Here is a 27,127-nt window from a genome sequence, read left to right as displayed (position 1 = left end):
GGTGATGTATCAAAAAATTGAAATAGACCAAGCGCAGGTGTTACCCGGAGAAATCAATCAGCTTACAGCTAAGCTGGGTACACATATGTACAATCGTCGGGCCGTTCTTCCGTTCTGCGGACGAACGGCCGTTCGATTGTATATATGTGTACGCAGTCCCGATCCCTTCGTTGCGACCGATAAACGGCCAAAAACGCTCTTGGCCGTCCACGGTCGGTCGGTCGGAGGTTCTTTGCTGCTTAATATTCTTCCGACAGGACGGCTCCATATCGAAAGAAAAGTGACATGTGTACGCACGTTCGATCGATATGCAGCCCGTTCCTGCGATCATTCCTCCCAAAAGCAGCACGCCGGGACGGGAGTACATCGGACGTCGCAAGTAAAATTGTACATATGTGTACGCGCAGATCGGTCGTATGTTTTGGACGGCCGAACGTGTATTCGGTCGATCGAACGGTCGCAAGAAAAATGAAATTGTACATATGTGTACCCAGCTTAACACTGAGGTGGTACATTCTATAAAAAGTAATCTAGAAGCTGGTTGGTTTCTCTTGAAAAGTTCTCGCCTGTCCTACCAGTCAGCTGAGCTAGGTAGCAGAACCACAACATATCAACCATCACACAGAGTCAACTAGGGGGCACCTGAGTGTGGAGGTGGGGCTCTGAGTTTTGGGCCCGCCCCTCTCCCCAGCATGCTCCGCTTTGTCACGGCGGCTTCCTGCTCTTTGGCTGGGCAGCAATAACACATTGGAAACTTGCTTGCTGAACCGTCACTCTACGTGACAGGGAAACTGTCCAATCAGAGTACGAGGTGATAGCCTAAGCGGCCAATCGGAGGGTGAGGAGAGCCCGGGGGCGTCGCTGATCCTGGCACAGGCTGAGTTGACGTGCAGAGCAGGAGGCGGGGATTTGTGTGAGGGACAGGATGGAAGTTGCCCGGAGTTAGTGGGTTGTCTGTCACGGGCTGTTTGTTGTGATCGCGGCGGGTGACGGAGCGGAGGGAGCCGACATGGAGCACCCGGCGCCGAAGAGGTGAGGGTCCGGGACGCACATTCTCTCAGGGGGGATGGGGAGGACAGAGCATGGACCAGGCCTGAGTCCTGCTGTCATAGTTCCCTGTCAGGGCTCATACAGGGAGTGCAGCTCCCATTCATGTTGTTACTTTCGCTATAGTGAGATCCTATAGCTTATGTGCTATACATAATCGCCAGCCTTACATCTGCCCTGTATGCCACCATACTTACCTATCCCATCACACCTTGTCCTTTATGCCACCATTCTTACCCTGCATCCCTTCATACCTTGCCCTGTATGCCCCCATACTTAGCTATCCTATCACACCTTGCCCTTTATGCCACCATACTTACCCAGTGTTCCGTCACACCTGCCCCGTATGCCACCATACTTACCCTGCGTTCCGTCACACCTTGCCCTTTATGCCACCATGCTTACCCTGCGTTCGTCACACCTGCCCCCTATGCCACCATGCTTACCCTGGGTCCTGTCACACCTGCCCTGTATGCCACCATGCTTGCCCTTCATTCCGTCACACCTGCCCTGTATGCCACCATGCTTGCCCTTCGTTCCATCATACCTGCCCTGTATGCCACCATGATTACCCTGCTTCCTGTCATACCGGTCCATGTATGCCACCATGATTACCCTTCTTCCTGTCATACCGGTCCATGTATGCCACCATGATTACCCTGCTTCCTGTCATACCGGTCCATGTATGCCACCATGCTTACCCTGCGTCCTGTCACACCGTGCCATGTATGCCACCATGCTTACCCTGCGTCCTGTCACACCGTGCCATGTATGCCTGTATGCCACCATGCTTGCCCTGTGTCCTTGTTTCCCTGTTACACTTTTCCATGAATGCCACCATGCTTACCCTGTGTCCTGTCATATCTTGCCATGTATGCCACCAAGCTTACCCTGCGTCCTGCCACACCGTGCCATGTATGCCACCAAGCTTACCCTGCGTCCTGCCACACCGTGCCATGTTTGCCACCATGCTTGCCCTGTGTCCTGTCACACCTTTCCATGCATGCCACCATGCTTACCTTGTGTCCTGTTATACCTTCCAATTTATGCCACCATGCTTACCTTTCTTCCTGTCATACCGTTCTATGTATGCCTGTGTCCTTTCACACTGTGCCAGGTATAAACCATGCTTAGCCTGCATCCTGTCACACCTTGTCCTGTTTACCACCATACTTACCTTGTGTCCTTTCACATCTTGCCATGTATGCCACCATACTTGCCCTGCGTCCTGTCACACCTTGCCATGTATGCCACCATACTTACCCTGTGTCGTGTCACACTGTGCCATGTATGCCACCATGCTTACCCTGTATCTTGTGACACCTTGTCTTGTGTACCACCACTTACCCTGCTTCCTGTCACACCTTGCATTGTATACCACCATAATTACCCTGTGTCCTGTCACACCTTGCCATGTATGCCATCATAATCACCATGCATCCTGTCACACCTTGCCATGTATGCCACCATACTTACCCTGTGTCCTGTCACACCTTGCCATGTATGCCATCATAATCACCATGCATCCTGTCACACCTTGCCATGTATGCCACCATACTTACCCTGTGTCCTGTCACACCTTGCCATTTATGCCACCATACTTACCCTGTGTCCTAATAGAAATAGTAAGTGACTTTGTGCACTGGCACCTTCCCTGTGAATGGGTGACCGTATTGAAAAAGTGAATGATTCGTAGGTAATAAATATTACAGTACTTCCCTTATTATGTCTATCTTCACCTCACAATGAGGCTCTCCAACAATATATAAGAGATGGGGACATGAGGAAGATGGAGAAACAAATAGTGTAATATTGCCAGGGATAACAATTTATTAATACAAAAACACTCCAAATACAATAAAATATTTTCACGCACAATCATAAAATTGGACCGGTTTTGGTCTCCTTAATTATATGGGTGGGGGTTTACCAGATTATGGTGATTTGAACGCCTGTAGGAAAGTTCTATCAATCCTTAGAGGGCCCTTGGTTCTCCGGATAAACCTGGGTCCCAGGTGTCTCACAAATCTCAAGCTCTGGATTCCTCCTTCCCATACACAACACTCCAGCCTCCTGCAACGCGTATCGGGAGCTACTTGTCCCTTTGTCAGGACGAAGGGACAAGTAGCTTCCGATACGCTCCCGATACGCGTTGCAGGAGGCTGGAGTGTTGTGTATGGGAAGGAGGAATCCAGAGCTGGAGATTTGTGAGACAGGATTGAAAGAACTTTCCTACAGGCGTTCAAATCACTAGTGTTCCCCCTAGGAATTTTTTGGGGCAGGGTGCCGCTGTATGGGATGGGGGCGGACCGGGCCCGCCGACGTCATTGTTGTAGGCGTGCTCGGGCCGCCGCGTCACCACAGGAGGCGTGCTCGGGCCGCCGCGTCACCAAAGGAGGCGTGCCCGTGTCGCCGAGTCACCAAAGGAGGCGTGCCCGGGCCGCCGCGTCATCAAAGGAGGCGTACCCGGGCCGCCGCGTCACCAAAGCGTGCCTGCCCGGGCTTCCTCCATCGTACAAGGGGGCGGACCTGGCCCCGCCGAAGTCCGTGAGCTGCCGGGGAAGCCTAGCGCCGCCGAGTTTGCGGTGCCTGGAGCTTCCCCGGGCACAACATTAGTCAGGCAGCAGGCTCTTTTAGCGGGGCGCTGCTGGAGGGGCAGGGTGCATTTTGCCCTTTAGAAATCGGGCAGGGCGCAGCGCCCCGCTAAAACAGCCTAGCGGGAACACTAAATCACCATAATCTGGTAAACCCCCACCCATATAATTAAGGAGACCAAAACCGGCCCAATTTTATGATTGTGTGTGAAAATATTTTATTGTATTAATAAATTGTTATCCCTGGCAATATTACACTATTTGTTTCTCCATCTTCCTCATGTCCCCATCTCTTATATATTGTTGGAGAGTCTCATTGTGAGGTGAAGATAGATATAATAAGGGAAGTACTGTAATATTTATTACCTATGAATCATTCACTTTTTCAATACGGTCACCCATTCACAGGGAAGGTGCCAGTGCACAAAGTCACTTACTATTTCTATTACTACATATTGTCCAGTTACTAGGGAAGTAACTACAAGTGACTAGTGCTGCAGACACTTAAATTCAGCGCCACAGAGTATAGACTCAAAAACTACAACAGATCAGATTACCCTGTGTCCTGTCACACCTTGCCATGTTTACCACCATACTTACCCTGTGTCCCATCACATCTGCCCTGTATGTCACCATACTTACCCTGCATGCCATTCTACATGGCCTGTATGCCACCATACTGTACTTAGCCTTCGTCCCCTCACACCGTGCCTTTTATGCTAACATACTTACCCTGCGTTCCCGTCACACGTGCCCTCTATGCCCCCATACTTACCTTGTGTCCTGTTACACCTGCCCCCTCTATGCTACCATACTTACCTTGCGTCCCGCCCGGTATGGAACCATACTTGCCTCAACAAATAAAGGAAGTGAATGGTTTACATGTTTGCACTACTGCCGCACACATATAGGGTCATGGGTACGATTCCAAGTAAAATCCTGTAGTGTGTAGCGTTTTTATATTTCCTTAACTTTGGTGGACTTCAGGTGCTCATGTTTCCTTGCACAGTCTAGAGACCCATACCAGTAAGGTGTTGGTGTCGTGTAGGGAAAGCTGGATTTAATGTGTAAGCTTCAGTGAGAGCAAGTACTAATAATAATTACATATTCTACATCTTAAGGTGACCATACACTCACAGATCCCGGCCGTGCGATCTGTGCTTTGAGGTGTACGCTCCCGCGGCATCTCATCGCACAGTACAAAAAGTATGTGTTGCACATACTTTTTGTACTTGCTTTTCATCGCATTGCATGTACAAGGCATGCAATGCGATCCGATGCAATGCTATTTTAGCCCAGAACGCACGCTGGGATCGGTGCGTGTATGGGCACCTTTACAATATGAATCTCAATAAGCACTTGAGAAGTAAATAACTGCAAATATATATTGTCTGTGATTCTTTGAGGTGTTATGGAAGAAGGGGTGTATAAATTGGCGCCTGAACGGGGTATCTAAAGGTGGCCATACATCAGAAAGACATTGCACCCAATCATACAATCTCAATGGATTGTGTGCACAACGTGTGTACACAATCATACAATCGCACAATCTCCCGGGCCCGGGAGATTGGAGGATTGCTCTTCTGATCTGACATGCTGCACGTCAGATCAGTTGGGATTGGGAGCAGACTGCATGTGCTTTTAAGCACATGCAATTTGTCTTTAGATGGATCATACAACCAGAGTCATGTGACAGTCCCTCCCTGACTAGCAGAGAAGAGAGGTGCAGCTTCCGGGCAGCCCGTGGCAGTGAAGATGCCGGGAGTCGCAGAAGTTTCCAAGCGGCAGACGGGTGAGCGGCTGAAGAGAGCGGTGGACGTCCTTTTGCACAGTTCTGTTACTACTCTGAAAACAGTTTTCAGAGGATTGCTGCATTCGGGCTATTTAATAATGGCCTAACACAGCAGATGTCAGCAGATTGGTAGTTGCTGGTAACCTGTAAATTAAAATAATAATAATAAAAAAAGAGTATTTTTGGTACTTCTATCCTTGTGATCCTAGTAGGCCAGCCGGTATAGTGAAGCTTCAATCATGCAGCAGATGGATTGTATGACAGATTGTGAGTACATTGTGTGTCCAAAAACCACGGACTGCCGGGGAGTTGAAGGGAAATTGGTCGGTCTTTCTGATGTAATAGTGAACTCTAGATTGCGGTATCTTGTATTCCTGCCGGTATAGAATGATGGTACGATCCAATTACTCGTGTATGACCTTAAATCACACCGGTCCATCCTAGAGGTCACTTAATATTGAATTAATTGATGGAACCATTATGAATACCAGTCCCTTTCTTATACCCCTTTTTACACAGTAGTTAAAACCTAGATCATTGCCAGGTTGCAGCCTGCTCTATACGGGTCGAGTTGCAGTGCGAAATCACCAAACCTGATAATCCAGGTCGTCCAACCTGGCAATTCGACCCATGTTGTACTGTTTAGAATGGGCGGCTGGGTTTAATGTGAAAGTGCCAGTCCTGGGTCCGACCTGGGATTGCAATGGAAAAGCGGTATTATAGATCCATACCCTGTAAATATAACACACAGGGGGAGTCCTCATATATAATAAGCCGGACGGATGTATGTAAATCCATGAATAAGACCCATTGTCAGATCAAACTTCTTATCAGACAGACAGACAGACAGACCGACCAATTATTGTATCTCCTGTTATCGTACAGTGTCAAATAATACCACTTTATTACCAGCAAGCTGGGTTGCACCCGTGATTTTAGACTCTGCTCCAAGCTGGGTGCGACCCAACTTGTGACCACTTTTAGATCGGCATCCCGACCCGGCATAATGCTGAACGGTCAAAGTCACTGGGGGCGGGGCCTGAACCGCTGCTGGGAGATGAGAGCATCTCCCAGCGCTGGCTTTTCCATTGCAGTGAACGGGTCCCGGGTCTCATTAAGGTGCCCACACAAGGATAGATATTGTGTGCAATCCAATTTCCCATTGAAGTACAGAATACCCCTGATCATGCCTACACACAGAAAAATGTAATAAAGGATCAGAAAGGGTTTGATGGGTTCCTTGAATGACCCATGTAACCCGGCAAACCATGTACCACATCATTGCCACATCTTTCATCATGCATACACGTGGAACGATGTGAGCAATCATGCACGACGGGTCGTTCATCTTTCCGTCTACAGAAGGGATCAGCAGGCTCGAAGAACGACCTGAAGCACCCGCATTGGATCATGACCATACCCCCGCACACGGTAAGTTTTTAAATGATTGGTCGTTCCGATCATTCAGAAACGGCCATAAAATAAAAATCTTAATGTGTGGTACCTTTTTAAGGTGCCCATACACTGCCTGCGACGTCTCGCAGCAGTGTACGGACACCCGACAGAGTGCGAGCCGCCGGGACCTTCCCGGTGGCAGGTACTCATGCGATCCATTGTGATTGATAGATCGCATGCATCCATGCTTCCTGCCTGCCTCATCGCCTGGAGGAACTGGTGGTCGGACGGCCTGCTGGGACCGCGCATCGGACCCGACGGCATGTCAGGAAGAGGCAGTTTGGTCCGATTTAACAGGCTTATTGGTCGCAATCGGCTGAAATCGGACCAAATCGCCTCTATGCATGGGGGCCTTAAGTCTGCTTTCAGATCTAATCCCTTAGAAAGGACATGGATGAGGTGTACTCTTATTGTCTGTATAATCAATTTATCAACACAGAGTTCTATTGTCATTTTGAATGAATTGTGATACAGGTTGCATCTCCCATATCCGAAATTCTATGTTTTTTTGGGGGCACGACTGATATAGTGACACTATTGCTTTTTTTTTTTTAACATATATTTTTATTAGAATAGCCAAAAATTACAACATCCATGTCAAAACAATACTGTTAATAAAGAAGCTAAACATATAAGCTAATAACTGGTCTGCATATAACAACCTGTCAAATGTGGCCATTAGTTTTCAATTTTTTTTTAGTAGAAATAATAAAGAGAGAAAGAGAAATAGATGTGTGTAAGAAAAAGAAAGATAGAAAGAGGAAAATAAATAACTAAAAAATAAAGGGAAAAGGGAGAGGCAGACACTGTACACATTTAAACGGGTTCGGGGTGAGGCCAGCTCATTCCCTACCCGGTATTTGCCTTTGATGCAAATTGTACCAGGAATCCCATACGAGGTGAAATGTTTTAACCTTGTTATTTAGAAGGGCTGTAATATACTCCATAGATGCTAGATACCACATCTTATTGTTCAATGCATTTAAAGATGGGGCCTCTAGTTGCTTCCAACATGTCGCTATAAGAAGTTTCGCTGCATTAAATAATTGGAAGCAAAGTGAGTTCTGGGCTTTACATAGAGAGTCAAAGGGTTTACACAGAAGGGCATTTAAAGGGGTTTTAGGAATAGATTGGCCAGTTATATTCGAGGCCACCTGTATGACCTCATCCCAAAATTTAGAAATTACCGGACACTCCCACCAGATATGGTAAAAGGTGCCATTGTGGCCGCATTGTCTCCAGCAGATATCAGAGGAGCCTGGGAAAACCCTAGATATCCTGTCCGGAGTCATATACCAACGGGAGTAAACTTTGAAGGAGGTCTCTCTGATGTTTGTATTAATTGAGGTCTTACTCACATGCTGCCTCAAATCTGACCAGTCCTCGTCCTCCAGGCTCACACCCAAGTCCCGCTCCCAAGCCAACTCAAATTTTCACTCTTGCTTTTTTAAAGGCCCAGTGTTTAAATACTTTTTCATTTCACAAAATTATTACAAATCCTATCAAATACAGAGTGAACACTGCTCCTCACCTCTATGGGGCTGTTCAAGCATTGTGTGTGTGTTGGTGGCCGCTGCATGGTACCCGACGAAACATCTTAAGTGTTGCTCCATTTGGAGATGCACAGCTGCATACATTACTATTTTGATGTTCTGTTATTTTAAGCTAATATTGTATAAATGACCTTTAGGCGATGGGGAGAATTCAATTGTTCTCTGTGGCTGCCACAAGATAGCACCCGACAGAGCAATTCAGTTGTTGCTCCAGTCATGCCAGAATGCCCAAAGTCTCCTGGGTGCGAGGTGAAATGTGCGATAAGTCGGCACTTTGGGCATCCAAACTTCTGATCTAAGCGGTACCGATAAATCTGATACTAATGAGCAAGCACTCGCTCACACAAGGAGGGGGTGGTTAGCGACACAACTCAGTTGCTCCAATGGGCGCCCACAAAACAATAGAATTGTACCCTATGTGTATATTAAACATAAATGCATTCAGTGTTTAGACTTGGTTCCATACACAAGATATATCATTATGGTATGCAATGTTCCAAAGTAAGAACAAATCTAAAATAAAAAATATTTCTGGTCCCAAGCATATTTCGGATATGGGAGACAGCCTGTGATACTTTTACATTAGTTTGGTGACTTAGCCTAGTGCTGGCATGTCCAAACTGTGGCCCTCCAACTACGCATCCCAGCATGCCTTGCCATAGTTTTAGAATTCACTAACACTAAAACTGTGGCAAGGCATGCTGGGATGTGTAGTTTCACAACAGCTGGACATGCCTGGCCTAGTGGGAAATGATTGGGCAGGTTAGCAGTTTATTGGATGCAGGCAACAAGTTAAATCTTTGATTTGGTCACACACGTTTAGGGCCTGATTCTCACCTGGTTGCTGCTGTGAGAATTAGCAGAGGTCTGTGAATGACATGAGAAAATTGCTGATTACTGTCCAGCTGTAAATCCCTTCGCAACTCACTCATCATTGCATGGTTTTTCCAGTCTGTGCAAGTGTACTTAGCGCTGCCCCTTCCACAGCTGTGCAACAGAATCAGGCTGATCAAGGCCGGAACTGAGGTCACAGGCCTTGCCTGAAAATGCCTGGGCACTCCTGTGTTTTTTCCAGAAAATGCCCGGTTAATTAATTGCTGCTTTTTGTCATTGTTTGCGTGCGCAGTTCTGCTCTGAATAACCCCCTTAGTGCATATACTGACATGTCGTTGCTTATTAAATGCACCATACATGTTTTCTTGCATTTATCCTATCCAGCATACAAACAATGTAAGATGTGCAGTTGTCTGTACAGTCTGATTATAACACCAAGTTCCATGTATAGCATCTACAAGATGGTCAGAACAATGGGCTGATTCAGAGTTGATTGCATAAGCAAAATCTTTCTGAAATGGGCAAAACCATGTTGCACTATAGATGTGGAATAAAAGCTTGTAGCGAACTGAGCGAGCCTGCAAGGTGCCTCGTTATGCTCCCCCCCCCCCCCGCCTGAAAATCATACTGAACCTGTCTGAATCCTCTATAAGGGGCAAACTAGATTAAACCTGCATATACAGTATATTATGAGTCTATACTGGATAATAAAACAATAATAATTTACTAGCAATAGGAAAAGTTTTTTTGAAGTATTTTTATTGTTAATTTTCATATTGCTATGCATTTATTGTATAACGTATCATTTGTTTTCTCTATTTCTCCTCTTTTCTCCCTTAGTTTTGCTTTTTGTGGTGTGTTTTTTTTTTTTTTTTTGTTCTTCCTTTTTCTTTTGGTGTTTCCTTGGTGCCTTGATTCTGGCCCTGGTTACCTTAATTTTTCTTCCTTTTTGACTGTACATCCAGAACTCTCCATTGTGCCTTTTTTGTTTTAATCCAATTTTTTGTCTTTGTTTCTTGTGTTGTGTGGCTTCCAATTGCTAACTGTAAGAAGGATTTCCCATTTAGTGATTGAATGTGGACTTACTAATACCCCTTTCACATTGCACTTTTAAAACGGTATATTGCCGTTTTTTTCCCATTTTAAAAGTTTAAGGCTGCAATGTGAAAGTGCCAAAGTTGATTTACCGGTTAAAGATAACCGGTATTTCAACACGGTTAAAAAGCAGAGTCCTACACGTTTTAAAGCCGTTTTGTAGGCAGTGTGAATGGCTCTATTTCTATGGCTTGAAACGTGTCCCTTGGGGGTTAAACGGGTTGAATTTTGAATGGTAGTAAATGATTTTTAAAACAGTTTTCCCCTGCAATGTGAAAGGTCTCAAGGCTCAGACCCATTTTAAAGTCCCATTTAAGAATACAGGGTCAATACCCGTTTCTGCAATGTGAAAGCAGTATAATACTGCTTTCACATTGCAGAAATGGGTAATGACACGGTATTCTTAAATGGGACTTTAAAATGGGTCTGAACCTTAAGACCTTTCACATTGCAGGTGAACACCGTTTTAAAAAGCATTTAATACCATTCACACATTCAACCCGTTTAACCCCCAAGGGACACGTTTCAAGCCATAGAAATAGAGCCATTTACACTGCCTAAAAAACGGCTTTGAAACGTGTAGGACTCTGCTTTTTAAACGTGTTGAAATACCGGTTAACTTTAACCGGTAAATCAACTCTGGCACCTTCACATTGCAGCCTTAAACGTTTTAAAATGAAAAAAAAAAAAAAACCCGGCAATATACCGTTTTAAAAGTGCAGTGTGAAAGGGGTATAATATAGTGTTCCCTCTAATGCTGCTTTCCCACTGCCTACCCGGGTAAAGACCCGTTTTTTTTTAAATAGGTCTTTACCCTGGTAAGAGCCACAAAGACCCTTTCCCACTGCAGCTTTTAAACAGTAAATTACCGTTTAAAAGCAGTAAATGTCCCATTCACACTTACCCGTGTAAACCACAAAGCAAAACGTTTAAACTCTCTAGTAAACCTTGCCTGTCATTAAAAACATCACATGCACCAATCATGTTCTTAACCTTTATTATTATTTCTAAATACCGTTTAAAACCCTTTCCCATTGCCAAAAAAACGGCTCTTACACGGGTAAAACACTGCTTTTTACCCGGTTAACAAATACCGGTATTTGTTACCCGGGTAAAGCAACCTGGAGCTTTCCCACTGCAGCTCTAGCCGTTTAAAAAGGCTAAAAAAACGGCATTTTACCGTGTAAAGCCTGCAGTGGGAAAGGGGCATGAGCTTCTTTTTGCAGGGTGCCGCACCCGACCCGTTTTTAATACCTCAAAATGCACCCTGCCCTTTTGTGTGTGCCACTGTGCGCCCTTACACTGTCCCCACCGTATTGACATGGCGCTGAGAACTTTCGGTGTGTGCCATCATGTGTAATGGGTATTATGGTGTGTGGTTTAATTTGTTAAAAGCTTTACAGTGTGTGCCATAAGGTGTAATTGTCATTATTACAGAATATGTAATGGAATATGTAATGGGAATAGCAGAGTATGACCACGTTTAATGGGCGTAATCCTAGTGCAAAACCCAGAAGAACTCTTGCTTGTTGACATTTTGACCATGTCGACATAATGCATGTCGACTTTAAAAAAAAAAAAAATAATTCCGATATGTTGACCTGCCTGTCGAACAGTAGTGGTCGACCTATCAACTGCTGACTTGGGCGGTATTCAATCTGGGATTACGACTGTCGGAACATCCCGCCATTTTCGTCCCTCTCAACAGGAACTCAACAGTCATAATTCAATGGAGTGTCGGACAGTGGGTGTCTCGGTAAAAATGGCCTCCGTTTGTAAAAAAAAAAAAAATCAAACGTCTGAGAGTTCGACAATCTGCGGCCATTTCCGACAAAACAGATCCGACTTGTTTTAAAGTCAGATCTGTGATGTCGGAATCCCCCTTCAATGCTGTCGGAAACTGCAGCATTAAATAAGCATCGACAGCTAATTCCCCTGTCTGAAATTGCAGCCAAGATTAAATACCCCCCTTAGAACCTTTTTGACCTAATGCTCCACACCCTGTATAAAAAGGCAGATACAGTTATCTGAGCCATCATTGCATTAATATCCTGCAGTCCTGCTAATGAGGGCTCGTGCTGTCCAGGCAGTTGCAGGCTACGGACAGCCAAATGCTTGTGAGAGGTTAGTTCTCTCTGAAGCTCATAGTTTGGGGCTGCACTTATGGTAAGGTGCAATAGCACAATCTCCTTGTCAATTTTGCATCAGTAGCTCTTTTGCTTACCTAATAAATGTCTGTATAATAAACTGTGCATTATTTATAAGTATGACTAATTAATGTGGGCATTTCCCATTTACGGAATAGATAATGACTCCGAAGACCAGTTCAATTAAATATTGATAAAGTACCAACACCGATATAGTGTAGTTGGAAGCCACTTGCTAGCTTTGTGTGCACTGTATTTTCGCTCCTGTGCCTCCCGTTCCTGCATTACATATATTTTGTTTTTCATTGTCCCATTCTATGCTTTCGGCATTGCAGATGTTATGAATACAAGTTAGAGGTTAAGACAACAATTTCATAGGAAGAATTTTAGTGCATAGATTTTTTTTTTTGTGGAAGTGCTTAAAATGTTACAATGAAATTGCTGTATGAAATGCAGTATATCCCGTTGCTGAACGCTCTGTGTAATTCCCACTTGCAGTCTTACCCTCAGCTCAGTTTACCAAATACCAAAAGAACAATAGGGAGGATTGAGCCCAGAGTTCCTGTTGGTAGCTGTGAGACAGGTGCAGTTTTAGAGGATTTATTGGGGTGGATTATTTTGACTTCTACGTAGAGCTACTGCACACAGCAGCTGGGTACAACCAGAAACCCGAAATATAAAGCATATCTTCTAATAGTGTATATCCCTTTTCATCAGCCTTTTAGCTTTTACACAATGTAATGCAATATTTACTAACCTGGAGCATTCTGTTGTAGATATGTTATATTCACTGGATATAAAAATCTGTTGTATCAAGCTGCCAAGGGGCGGCGATTCTGGTTGGTTTGCAAAAGCAAACTCCTTCTTTAATGGACAAAACCATGTGCACTGCAGGTTGGGTCGATGTAACATTTGCAGTGAGAGTTCTATTTGGGGGAGAGTAAAGACCTATACACACTGGGCGACTTTAAGCTGAAAGCCGCTCAAAACAGCAAATTTGAGCGGCTTTCAGCTCAAAGCCGCCCAGTGTGTATGCCCCAGCGATGAGCGCTGCTGCACGCTCCTGCATCATCGCTGGGAAAAGCGCTCATCTGCTGATATTACCAGCAGATGAGCGGCTTTGAGGATGGCTTTGCATAGCTCTGCCGTATGCAAGCCATCCTCCTCCGCTGACTGCGCCGGGCAGGGGGAAAGCCGCTCAGTGTGCATGCACTGAGGGGTTTTCCCCGCAGCGATGACAGATGTTATTGAAATGTTATATGATCCATTTATCAGGTCAGGTGCCTATCACTTTTTAAATACCCAAATAGACAGGGTTTAGCTACTAATCCCATCTAAAGTAGTCTCCGCAAAGCAAAAAAGTCTGTTTTGGTGGCTTCTAGTGGTGGCCGCTGGGAGGAACATTTGAATTCCTCTGCTTTGAATATAGACTCACTTTGCTTCTACTAATATTAATATTATGGTGCATGATAATGTTGTAGGGAATATCAAATGTCAGCTCAACTGGGGAGGGAATGATCAATGTACAGAAATATGTAATATAAAGGCACTATATAATGCGCAGGTGCTATATAGGTCTTGATTAATAGTTCTCCATTGAAACCTAGATGTATCCTCTAACACTTGGGTATATAATTTATCTGGGTATAGATCAATACCTACTTATAAGCTTGTATCATTGCTGGAGCACCTATTCGACGCTGTGAAGTTTAAATCATTGTTGTGACGCTTCCGCTATGTAAATGTAGTCCCTTATCTCCATAAATCGGAGCCAAGCATTCCTCAGCCAGTGTCTGAGCAAGGGACCAGGTGCAAAAAACAATGCAGCTCTGATTGAGGTTTTCATTTCTCTTTTAGGCCTGATTTTTTTTAGTTTGTGATAGTGTGTTTTTTATTTTTGTTTTTATAATTTTAAGTTACTTGTATATTTAATCATTTCATTCTTAACAATTATGAAAACAATTTATTACTTTATACATGCAAATAGTGATTTGTAATAAGATGCCCATAATAATAATTTTGATTATTAGCATATTTTTAATGGGTCATCTCTTTATTTGCCAGTTGCAGCCCAGATTTTAAGTTTGGGTAAGCTGTTTTTTGACCACATATATTAACTACTGGCACTATATTCTTAGTGCCAGTTGTTAACCCTTTTTTGAGTGCCAACGTTGCTGTGAGATCCTCAAAATATCCTTTAAAAATGCCAGCGCCACTCACAGCAACATTATTTAAATTTTTTTTTTTTTTTGTGGTGCAATATTTAACTAAACTTCAATTAATTGACTTGGCTGTATTTTTATTTATTTATACTTTTATTGGAAAATGAGTGCCGGCCCCCACAAATTCTATTTATTTAAACAAAAAAAAATAAAAAAATTAAATATAGAACAGCCATCAGGGGCCGTGAGCCGCTCATTACATATTCATATATTCACTGCTCCCAATCATTACATATGCACAATCTGGAGCAGTGCTAGCGGCTCCCTACCCGGTCCCCTGCTGGCTCTCCCGGGGGGCAGCTTGTGCTGCCTGGGTCCCGGGGAGCCCCCCCCACACATACATTCTGGGGCAGGCAGGGAGACTTCCATCTCCCTGCCTGCCCCTGGCTCGCAGGGGTTAAGATTCGGCGTCAGGGGCAGCGAGCCCCTGCGGCATTGAATACTGGGACAGGGAGGGCTGGCAGCGAAGGCTCCAGCCCTCCGGAACACGGCGACAGTGCAGCGAATCCTAAAGAGGATTCGCTGCACAAGCCAAATTTAGTCATTGAATACTGCCCAAAGGGTTCATTTCATTTCCTTCAGTTTAATTTTGGGAAACCCACTAGCTTCTCCTTAAATTGCAGAGATTGGGCACCTGTTGCTGCTGCCCTTATATTCATTTTTACCAGGAACACTTATGTATTCATGAGTGCCTGTTGCTTGTCCTTTGTCTCGTTAAAACCTATGTAGAGGAACACATCGGCTATTAGTTGTGACCCATTTCCAAGCAAAAACTGTACAGAGGAAGTAATACGACAATGATCAAATATGAACTAGTACACTCTTTTTCCTGTATGCGCAGCTTCCAAACTGAAGGATATGACCTTTTTATCCATTCACCCGCATACTGGGAAATCCAGTTCAATGTACAATGATGCTGGGCTGCACGCACTGTTACAGTAGGACCAACATTTCAGGATTTCCCTATGAGAGGTTCAAGACAGCGCTTGAGATACTGTCTTTTTGTGTTTTTCCGGATCGTCCAATTTGTGCCGTTGTGGAGCAATTCAATTTCTTGATACCCCTTTCACATCGCACTTTTAAAACGGTAAATTGCCGTTTTTTTCCCTTTTTAAAACGTTTAAGCCTGCACTGTGAATGCACCACAGCCGATTTACCGTTTAAAGTTAACTGGCATTTCGAACCGTGTAAAAAGCAGAGTCCTACACGGTTCCTTGCCGTTTTTTGTGCAATGTAAATGTGTACAATGCTATGCATTCACAGTGCAGGCTTAAACGTTTTAAAAAGGAAAAAAAAAATGGCAATTTACCGTTTTAAAAGTGCGATGTGAAAGGGGTATAAACCGGTATTTAAAACGGTAATCTGTGGCAATGTTAAGGCTCTGACCCGTTTTAATTACCGTTTTAAATACCGGTTTTTAAAACGTGTCGGCGATGTGAAAGTGGTATGAGATAGTCTCCTCTGTAAAATTGGCTTGCCTGCCTTAGGAGTGTAGCAGATACCAATGCATTAAATCCTCAGGGCTGTGAGCATCCTCTCTCCTGCTTCTTTCCTATATGCATTTATCCCGTGGTTTCATGGGTCATGCGATGTGTTGATCTCATGTCTGTTTTTTTTCTTTTCTTTTTTTCATCAGCAAACTTAAAAAGCTGAGTGAAGACAGCTTGACGAAACAGCCAGAAGAAGTCTTTGATGTTTTAGAAAAGCTTGGCGAAGGGTAAGTGTAAAATGTAATATTCTTTTTTATCACTTGTGCTGGGATTCAGGAATAAAATGGGGTCTGTTAAGTTTTTTTGCTTTTTTAAAGCGTGGCTGTATAACGTTTTATTAGACCTTTTTATAATGCATACATTGAAATGTTCTGGGGGACCTCACTTCTATTTACGTACAGGAACACTCTAATATTAAGAAATATTAAAAATGATCAATGCCAAAATCCCTCCATAAAAACACTCAGGGTTTCCATTCCACTTTTGTTGTCCTTCAATACCAACGAGCTGCGGTTTCTGTAAAAGTTAATACGATGATTTGGATTTTATTATACACAATAGATGGGGGTTTCCGTTGGAACAATTCATTTCCCTTAGCTGTGTTTTTTTTTTTTTTTTTAAGTCTTTTTATTCTTAATAATGTTTCTTGAGTGTCCCTGTCCAATTTATTGTATTAGCGAGGTGAGATGTTTTATAGACTTTATTGAAAACCATATAAAAAGCTTATTTTATTACAATAGTTATATATATTTTTTTTATATGAAGAAGAGATTTGGGCCTAGGTTTTAATTTTGAATATAAATAACATAAACTTTTTTTGGCATGAATAGAAAAGCTACAGTATATTCTCAGTGGTTTGAGGTGGGAGGAGGAGGGTCGCTTGTGCGTTCCTGAAAATGTGGGGTGTGTGGCCTTTACTCAATGCTCCCGTGAGGCCTAGCCCCCGGGTTTGCTGCTGTGAGGGCATGACAGCGTCTATTCACGAGTGACTCCCAACTGCCGGCCCCTGGCGGGATGCGATTGTTATTGTTATCGTGCGTAACGTTTGCAAATATTGCGTAGTGTCTACTCAGCTATATGTAGAATAATATAATAAAATTACAATGGATAACCACAACCACAGGAAAAAAACTGTAAGGGACAAAGGGGGGGGGGGGGTGTTGGTGGTGAACAGGATTAGAGGATCCCTGTCATCTGTTACTATTGCTGATTAGTGCACAAGTCGCTATGTAGTAAATCAATATAGTGATGCTGGAGGTCCCAGGGATAGGTCGTCTTTACATGATTATTGTGAATAGCCCAGTCCCCACCTGTCAGATATCTCATGGTATGTCACTGCCAGTGGTCCCAATTGAGAGAACACTGACAATGACTATATTTATATTGCATGCAGTATAAATCCATTCAGGCGACAGTGATTCGTGGGACTCTGCATCGCTGTCGCCATACACACGGAGCGAAGCATGCTTCATTTCTAAGCATTCTAGACAGATCGCTTAGAAATGGGTCTGTCATCGCCCCACGCGCATGGCCCATAAGTGTAATGATACAAATCGGTGTATCATCACAAACCTGGAGTGCTCTTCCCACGATGATCATCATTCGTTCTATGAGAGCATGATAGCAGACCTCTGTAATGTAACATTAATGCCTGAGCCTGCAGGTCATGGTGGGACTATTTCTATATTCTGCACTCCTATAGAGACTGTAACACTTTAGGCAACATATGCTGCCACTGCATTGTGTACTAGAGCCTGCACTGTAGGCAGCTTCCTTCTGCTTTCAGCAGTGGCTTGTGGTTCCTGATACAGTGTGTTCTTCTGGCTTTCTTATTCCCAGCAGCGGAAGTGACCCTCTCCCACTGAGCAGCCGGCCACTGTGTGTAGCTTCCTGTTGCAGTACAGTAGCCGTCTCTCCCTTATCTATGCAGTAGAAAGTGTTCAGTCTTAGTTTTCTCTTGATCATCAATCTGTATATAATAAATACCTTGGCAGGGGGGGGGGGGGGGGACACACAACACTTTCTCAGTGCTCAGAGTTCCCGTGCTTTGGACAAAGGAGAAGGTTGCCATTTATAAATGTTATTTTTCTGCCTAATGTGATTTCCTAGGTGTGTACAGTGTGTGTAAACCCACTACTGGAAGGTTAATATATACGTATAATACTGCTTTAACTGAAGTATTAAGCAGTTGAGTATTCTTTACGCTTAATGTTTCAAACTATTGAAAAAAAATGTAAATACTTTTCTTATGCCTGCTATTACTTTAACAAAAATAAGCGTCAGGTTGGCATACTCATACACTGGTAAATAGCCAATGGTGTGCCACTTTTTATTCCCCATTTCGCTGATCGGCAGCACAACTCCAGTAATTTTTTTGCATATCAAATAAAATTTTATTTGTCACATACAAAATCATACATAGTACAGTATGTAGTGAAATGCTTATTATACAACTGTCCTACATTAGGATAAGTAGATCGGCTGAGGAAGAGTGTAGAGAGAGTGTGTCGGGTAGGTCTAGAACAGGGGTGGCCAAACCGGTCCTCGAGATCTACCAACGGTCCATGTTTTCCAGGTTACCTAGTTGGTGCACAGCTGTAGTAATTACTAACTGACACATTTTCAAACTATAGATCCACAGGTTGCCTGGAAAACATGCACCGTTGGTAGATCTTGAGGACAGGTTTGGCCATCCCTGGTATAGAAAGTCCCGGTACTAGGAGGTCTGGTTGAGGGCTCTAATGGCCTGTGGGAAGAAGCTCCTTCTCATTCGCTCTGTGTTTGCCTTCAATGAGCGGTAGCGTTTTAATGACCGCAACAGAAAGAAGAGTCCATTGTTGGGATGGCTGGGGTCCTTCATTATCTTCCTGGCTTTGGTCCGGCATCGCTTGCTGTGTGTGTGTGTGTGTATAAAATATATATATATATATATATATGTTAGTTCTGGATAGGGGGCGCCACTTGTGCTAGATAGGGTTTTTTCTTTTTTTAAAAACAATAATATTCCCTTAAAATATGGAGGGTGTCAGCCTGTCTTTCAGTAAGAGTAATGGTATGTTTACTCACAGGTTTATAGGTAGCAATGGAAAAAGATATCGGCGACTAATTATTGTGAATATAACGGTAAAAAAATTTAATGAGATGACAATAAAATATAAAGATAAAAACACATTTGTACACCAATGGACATATATTGCACAATAAAAACTGGCTTTAAAGGTATATAGGTGTAAAATACTGTGTTTGGGTACGAGATGGGGTGGGGATATATATAAAAGAGTTTTATATATATAAAAAGGAGGATAGAAAAAATAATTTAAAAAAAATATATATATATAAATAAATTTTTTGTATATATAAAAAAAAAAAAAAAAGGGGTTACGTATAAAGAGAGGTGTTGATAAAAAGTTCTTAACTTTTTGAGGTGATAGGAGGTAGGTAGCCCAACGCGTTTCGTCTGGTGTGACTTCTTCAAGGGGTGGGAGATGAATGAGCCCAAACCTGTATTTATACCTATGTGCCTGTGAGTATGAGCTATGACATCATTTCCTGTTCATTAATCAATTACTTAGGCTAAATTCGTGACTTTACTAAGAAAGAGGTCTGGACACATGTTCAGGGATAGAATGAAAGACATCTTTGCAGAACGCTATGTTTAAAACATTTTTTAGTGGCTGGAATGTTCATCTAAAACAGAATGTATGGAAACGCGGCACTTCCGCCACGTTTCCGGCGTCCGTAAAGCGCTAGTGCGCATGCCCGGCTAGTTTCCTGATCAGACGGAGCTGTGACCTTATCCGCCGTGTGCGCATGCGCCGGAAAGCCATCGGACTGTCTGAGGTTCTTTCACACGGCTCTTGTGTATGTGTCCTCAGAAGTGAATGCCGGCGGCCATTTTGTTGGGGTTTTCTCATTAGGAATGCTGCTTCTATATATATATATATATATATTCCAAAGACAAAAAACCTTACGGTTTCACATGTCCCATTAAGGCTTCTTACACATGATCTGGCATTTCTGAAACCTGTTGTAACTCTTCCACTCAAACGCCAAAAAGCAATGAAATTCCGATCATTAAGGCTGACGCCTTAATGGACGTGTTCCTTGTGCAATACAGATATGGTACACCATCACAGCCTGTGGGTAAGTGCAGATTCAGCACTCTCACAGAGTGAGATTGCTGTCACTCACACAATGGTGGAGCTGCTAATTCACAGATTTGTGTGCTCATTGGAATACACACATGCAGTCTATGCAACTGAATGTCTGAGCAAAAGAGAGCTGAGCGGATGGGGTAAAAGTGGTGTTGATTGGGGGAGGAGACAGTGTCATGTGGATGGGGAGGAATAGAAATTCGTAGATAATGGGAAGGCTAAGCAGCACTGATGGGGGAATAACAAAGCAGATGGGTGGAAAACAGTGGCACAGATTGGGGGAGATAAGACAGAGTGATGCGATTAGGTGCGAAACAGTGGAACAATTAAAGGTGGCCCAGATAGGAAAAAAGACCATAGCCGGGATGGTGGGTAGACAGAGGAGTGTGGATGGGTGGCAGAGCAAAGATAATGAAGGGAAAACAGGAGCACAGATGGAGAGAGGAGACAGCAGTACAGATGGAAGGAAACTGTGGCATGGATGAGGGGACAGAGCAGCCTGGATGGAGGGGGGACACAGTATCACTAATAGAGGGGAAGCCAGTGGCGCAGATAGAAGGAAACAGAGTGGCATTGATGTGGAAAGACAGTGCAGCACAGGTGGGGAATACACATTGGCGTGGATGAGGGATTACAGACTAGCATAGATAGGAGAACACACAGCAGTAAGGATTGGGGAAGACAGTGCTACATGGAGGCATATACTGTAGGAGAAGAAAGTGTAGATACATAGTAGTTGGAGTATTATAGTTTTTGCAATTATGCAAGATGTTTGTGGTATCTGCATGTGAATACTAAATGAAATGGATAGTAGGTAGTGATTGTGAGATGTTAGACCCCAGTGGTATAGTTCTAATAACTCAGTGGGATAGACAGTGTTAGATGATTGCGGGTACTTATTCGGATGAGTGCGCCACATAACTGCTCAGACCTTCAGTTGCATAGACTGCATGTGTGTATTCCAATGAGCACACAAATCTGTGAATTAGCAGCTCCACCATTGTGTGAGTGACAGCAATCTCACTCTGTGAGAGTGCTGAATCTGCACTTACCCACAGGCTGTGATGGTGTACCATATCTGTATTGCACAAGGAACACGTCCATTAAGGCGTCAGCCTTAATGATCGGAATTTCATTGCTTTTTGGCGTTTGAGTGGAAGAGTTACAACAGGTTTCAGAAATGCCAGATCATGTGTAAGAAGCCTTAATGGGACATGTGAAACCGTAAGGTTTTTTGTCTTTGGAATTTCATAGCTTTTTTTCAATTTATTTTTTTTAATTCAGAAATTTTCACTGTAAGAATAAATATTGGATTTTTAAAAATGTTTAAAAATACACACCCTTGGCAATGAGCATTACCACTGGCTACAAGCATTACAAACCCCTGGCAATGAGTATGACACCCATCCCAGAGCATGAAAGCCCTGGCAATGAAGACACCCATCTCATGAAACCCCTGGTAATGAGCATGACACCCAGTGTGTAGAAGCTATACTGTAGGGCATAATGTATCACGGGCATTGCAGTGTGGGGCATATGGTGCAGGGGACATTACTGTATGGGGCTTCATATGGTGAAAAAATGTTCTTCCTGTGGTGGCAAAGATCTGTTGATGCAGGGCCAAAAACTGGAGTGTAAGGTAGTCTTCTCTGGTGAGGCCATGCCCATTTTAATGAGACCACGCCCCTTGCTTGGGGCATAGATCAAATTACAAATGTATGGATAGGGTTAGGCTGCGAGTGTGTGTGTGTATGTACAGGGTTAGGCTATGGGTGTATGAATGGATAAGTTTAGGCTATGTGTGTGTATGGATAGGGTTAGGCTGCAGGTGTGTGTGTGTATGTATGGAGTGTGCGGATGGGCGTGTGTGTAGATAGGGTAGGCTACATGTGTGTGTGTGTGTGGATGGTGTTAGACTATGTGTATGGATACTGTTAGGCTACGTGTGAGTGTGTATGGATAGGGTTCGGGTATGTGTATGGACAGGGTTAGGCTACATGTGTGTGTGCATATATGATAGACTATGGGTGGGTATGTTTGGCTACTGTGTTGTAACCCTGCACACACACACACACACACACACACAGTCAATAATGCCTATCCCTAGATATACATGACACGCTGACCCTACCAGGTCAGCTGCAGGTGTGTGAGAATGTATGTATGGATAGGGTTAGGCTACATATATGTGTGTGTGTGTGCACAGGGTTAGGATACAGGGGCCAGAGTCAATGATACCTACCTATACATGACACGCTGACCCTACCAGGTTAAGGAACTTTACCAGGTTGAGGGTTCCTCCCGGGGATGGCGACCAATCTACTCCTTCTGTCGGACTTGATGGTTTCCCCTCCAGCAGCGAGTTCCAGGCAGCCGCTCCCCTCTTCCCCGATGTCCGCAGATGCTGAGCAGGAACACAGAGCCAGGCCTCCTTCTTCTGGCATGGCAGTGGTGCGGTCTCCAGACTGGATCGCCAGATTTAAGGGGAGTGTCAATGGGGTGACCAGGGCGGCAGGCTCCCTGCAGAGGGCTGCTGCACATGTGCCTCCTCCCATGGTCCTACCTGCAAAGGACCATGGGACGAGCTACACACGACTGTGCATGCGCAGCAGCCCTCCCGGACCTATTTTGGTTTTGTGCAATGATCAAATTTGTTTTTTGGTTACGATCAAATTCTGCTAAGAGAAATGTGACCTATTTTAGTCTAAAAAAAGGGAGGTAGTGAATCACACCATACCTCTGGTGCTATATTGAATAAAACAGTTAATAGCCAAAGAAAGCCGCATATGACAACAAGCAAACCAGCTTGTAAGAAATAAAAGAAAACAATTGGAAAGCTGTCACAGCATTAGCAATTATACCTTTGATTAAAGTTAAAAACTAAATGTAATATAGGTCCCCCTGTTCAATAATAACACAAGTCTCAGTTCAATTGAAATATCAAAAATATTTTATAAACACATAATATATACAAAAATATACATAAATCACATGTAATTAATGGTAAAACAATGTAACTTAAGGTGCTGGCATCTCAATTAATTAATAGAAATGAATGTAGCAGCAACAGACCTCACTTGAAGCTCAGGCAGGATGATGATGGAGTCGGCGGAAAACAGCTGGGTCATGATCAGAGCCCACAGCAGGTGCCCGTCGGCAGAGGAATCAGCACTTGTGCATCGCCGAGGGTGCGGGAGTAGGAGGGGGGTTTAGATGAGGTCTGACAGAGCAGGCAGTAGTAGGGAGGAAGCCGTAGCGAGGGACCAAGTTTGTGTTTATGCAGGATGGGGAGGGGAGTTCGGCGGGTGAGAAGCCCCAGAGCAGATAAAAGCTGCCGGTCACTGGTCGGCCGGGTGAGAGGTACGGGCAGGAGGTGTGGGGGGAGAAAGCCGCAAGGGCCAGTGAGACACAATGGGCCAGTGAGAGGGGGACAGTATACACATGAGGTCACTGAAGGGATGGGGGGGGACAGTGTACACATGGGGTCACTGAAGGGAAGGGGGACAGCGTACACATGGGGTCACTGAAGGGGTTATAGGCTGCGTATGGTTAGGATAATAGGCTGCCGGGGGGGGGGGGGTGTATGGTTAGGGTCATAGGCTGTGGGGTGTGTATGGTTAGGGTTATAGGCAGCGGGGTGTGTGTGTGTGTATGGTTAGGGTTATAGGCAGTGGAGTGGGTGTATGGTTAGGGTCATAGGCTGCGGGGTGTGTATGGTTAGGGTTATAGGCAGTGGGGTGGGTGTATGGTTAGGGTCATAGGCTGCGGGTGTGCATGGTTAGGGTTATAGGCTGCAGGGTGGGTGTATGGTTAGGGTCATAGGCTGCGGGGTGTGTATGGTTAGGGTTATAGGCAGTGGGGTGGGAGTATGGTTAGGGTTATAGGCTGCGGGGTGTGTGAATGGTTAGGGTTATAAAGAAAAAATTACCCGAAAGGCAAATCAGGCGCAAAAATTAGCAATATATATGTTTTTAATCTATATGATACACAGCTCAAAAAATTGCTGCTCCCAAAGAAAAGACTGAGTCTTTTTCAACAAGAACAAGAAATATATAACAAAGAAGAGAGTGCACTGTGTTGATCAATTGTAAATTTTTACTGAACAATTAATAATACATTTAATACATTATAAAAATATATAAAATAAATAAACAGACAATAGATTTAAAAATATGCATAGAGCACTATAAATTCGTTAGAACCTTCCGACCGTGAACTAATTTATGGTTAACCAGACTGATAATTTGTGCCTTCAATTGAGACAGTTCCTGAGGAATCAATAGTAAAAGTTCCTTTTGATATATTGTACTGGTGTGCAGCTGATAGCTATCAGTGAGGCGATGCTCCTTATTGTAAAAAACAGGTTATATTACCAGATGTCTCCTGCGAGTAGATGGGGTGGTGATGTTAGATCCAGACGGACACCCGCTACTACCGGTGTTGCTCCGATGGTGAGGGAGACGGTACCGGGAGCAGGTGTCTTAGACGGGACTCAGCAGGTCTGCTGACAACCAACGCGGCCCCGATGTATAGAGAGCCAGCGCTGGGAGCTGACAAGGCTGGAGAGTGAGTCACACCCGGACGGTCAGATGTAATAGACATCTGACCGGGGGGCACTGGGGGGCACTGAGGGGAGACAGCGTACACACGGGGGGCACTGGGGGAGACAGCGTACACACGGGGGCACTGGGGGGAGACAGCGTACACACGGGGGGCACTGGGGGGAGACAGCGTACACACGGGGGGCACTGGGGGGAGACAGCGTACACACGGGGGGCACTGGGGGGAGACAGTGTACACACGGGGGGCACTGGGGGGGAGACAGCGTACACACGGGGGGCACTGGGGGGAGACAGCGTACACACGGGGCCACTGGGGGAGACAGCGTACACACGGGGGGCACTGGGGGGAGACAGCGTACACACGGGGGGCACTGGGGGGAGACAGCGTACACACGGGGGGCACTGGGGGGAGACAGCGTTCACACGGGGGGCACTGGGGGGAGACAGCGTACACACGGGGGGCACTGGGGGGAGACAGCGTACACACGAGGGGCAGACAGCGTACACACGGGGGGCACTGGGGGGAGACAGCGTACACACGGGGGACACTGGGGGGAGACAGCATACACATGGGGGGCACTGGGGGGAGACAGCGTACACACGGGGGGCACTCGGGGGAGACAGCGTACACACGGGGGGCACTCGGGGGAGACAGCGTACACACGGGGGCACTCGGGGGAGACAGCGTACACACGGGGGGCACTGGGGGGAGACAGCGTACACCCCGGGCGCACTGGGGAGAGACAGCGTACACACGGGGGGCAATCAGGGGAGACAGCGTACACACGGGGGCAGTGATGGGGGGACAGCGTACACTTGGGGGCAGTGACGGTGGGACAGCGTACACTTGGGGGCAGTGACGGGGGTACAGCATACACTTGGGGGCAGTGACGGGGGGACAGCGTACACTTGGGGGCAGTGACGGGGGGACAGCGTACGCTTGGGGGCAGTGACGGGGGGACAGCGCACACTTGGGGGCAGTGACGGGAGGACAGCGTACACTTGGGGGCTGTGACGGGGGGACAGCGTACACTTGGGGGCTGTGACGGGGGGACAGAGTACACTTGGGGGCAGTGACGGGGAGACAGCGCACACTTGGGGGCAGTGACGGGGGGACAGCGTAAACTTGGGGGGGGGGGCACTGGGGGGGACAGCGTACACTTGGGGGGGCACTGGGGGGGACAGCGTACACTTGGGGGCAGTGACGGGGGGACAGCGTACACTTGGGGGCAGTGACGGGGGGACAGCGTACACTTGGGGGCAGTGACGGGAGGACAGCGTACACTTGGGGGCTGTGACGGGGGGACAGCGTACACTTGGGGGCTGTGACGGGGGGACAGAGTACACTTGGGGGCAGTGACGGGGAGACAGCGCACACTTGGGGGCAGTGACGGGGGGACAGCGTAAACTTGGGGGGGGGGGGCACTGGGGGGGACAGCGTACACTTGGGGGGGCACTGGGGGGGACAGCGTACACTTGGGGGCAGTGACGGGGGGACAGCGTACACTTGGGGGCAGTGACGGGGGGACAGCGTACACTTGGGGGCAGTGACGGGGGGACAGCGTACACTTGGGGGCTGTGACGGGGGGACAGCGTATACACGGAGGAGGGGGCACTGGGGGGGACAGCATACACACGGCGGGCGCACTTGGGGGGGACAGCGCACACACGGGGGCACTTGGTACACACAGGGACAGTGGGGTGGGGGACAGGGTACACACAGGGACAGTGTGGGGACGGATTTACCTGGGTGCAGCTGCTCCTCTAATGGCCCAAGTGGCTTCTTTCTGCCTTCCCGGTGGCGGAGGCAACTCAAAGGAAGCGCCTTAGTCCCGGCGGTACCATGGGGTGGTCAGCATCTAGGCAGGAAATATAATAATAATAATATTAAAGGGCACAGCGTACACACTGCATGGTGCACTAAGGGGGCACAACGTACACACTGCATGGTGCACTAAGGGGGCACTGGGGGGAGACAGCGTACACACGGGGGGCACTGGGGGGAGACAGCGTACACACGGGGGCACTGGGGGGAGACAGCGTACACACGGGGGGCACTGGGGGGAGACAGCGTACACACGGGGGGCACTGGGGGGAGACAGCGTACACACGGGGGGCACTGGGGGGAGACAGCGTACACACGGGGGGCACTGGGGGGAGACAGGGTACACACGGGGGGCAC

The 27,127-nt window shown here is 45.9% G+C and overlaps 1 protein-coding gene across 1 annotated transcript in view; it reads left to right on the top strand.

Annotated features, from left to right (window-relative positions):
* The first annotated feature begins 837 nt into the window (after nucleotides 1-837).
* Nucleotides 838-27,127, top strand: part of STK3 (serine/threonine kinase 3) — a 205,341-nt gene continuing 179,051 nt past the window's right edge. Inside the window, exons 1-2 of the mRNA XM_083186984.1 lie at nucleotides 838-1,032; nucleotides 16,376-16,456. Of these exons, the coding sequence (XP_083043110.1) occupies nucleotides 1,010-1,032; nucleotides 16,376-16,456 (104 nt within the window). The 5' untranslated portion in view covers nucleotides 838-1,009. The remainder of the gene's footprint in view (nucleotides 1,033-16,375; nucleotides 16,457-27,127) is intronic.

This window comes from Crinia signifera, chromosome 5, assembly GCF_055691185.1.
Source record: "Crinia signifera chromosome 5, ASM5569118v1, whole genome shotgun sequence".
Taxonomy (NCBI): domain Eukaryota; kingdom Metazoa; phylum Chordata; class Amphibia; order Anura; family Myobatrachidae; genus Crinia; species Crinia signifera.
The sequence above is the reverse complement of the archived record's forward strand: the minus strand, read 5'-3'. Positions and strand labels throughout refer to the sequence as shown.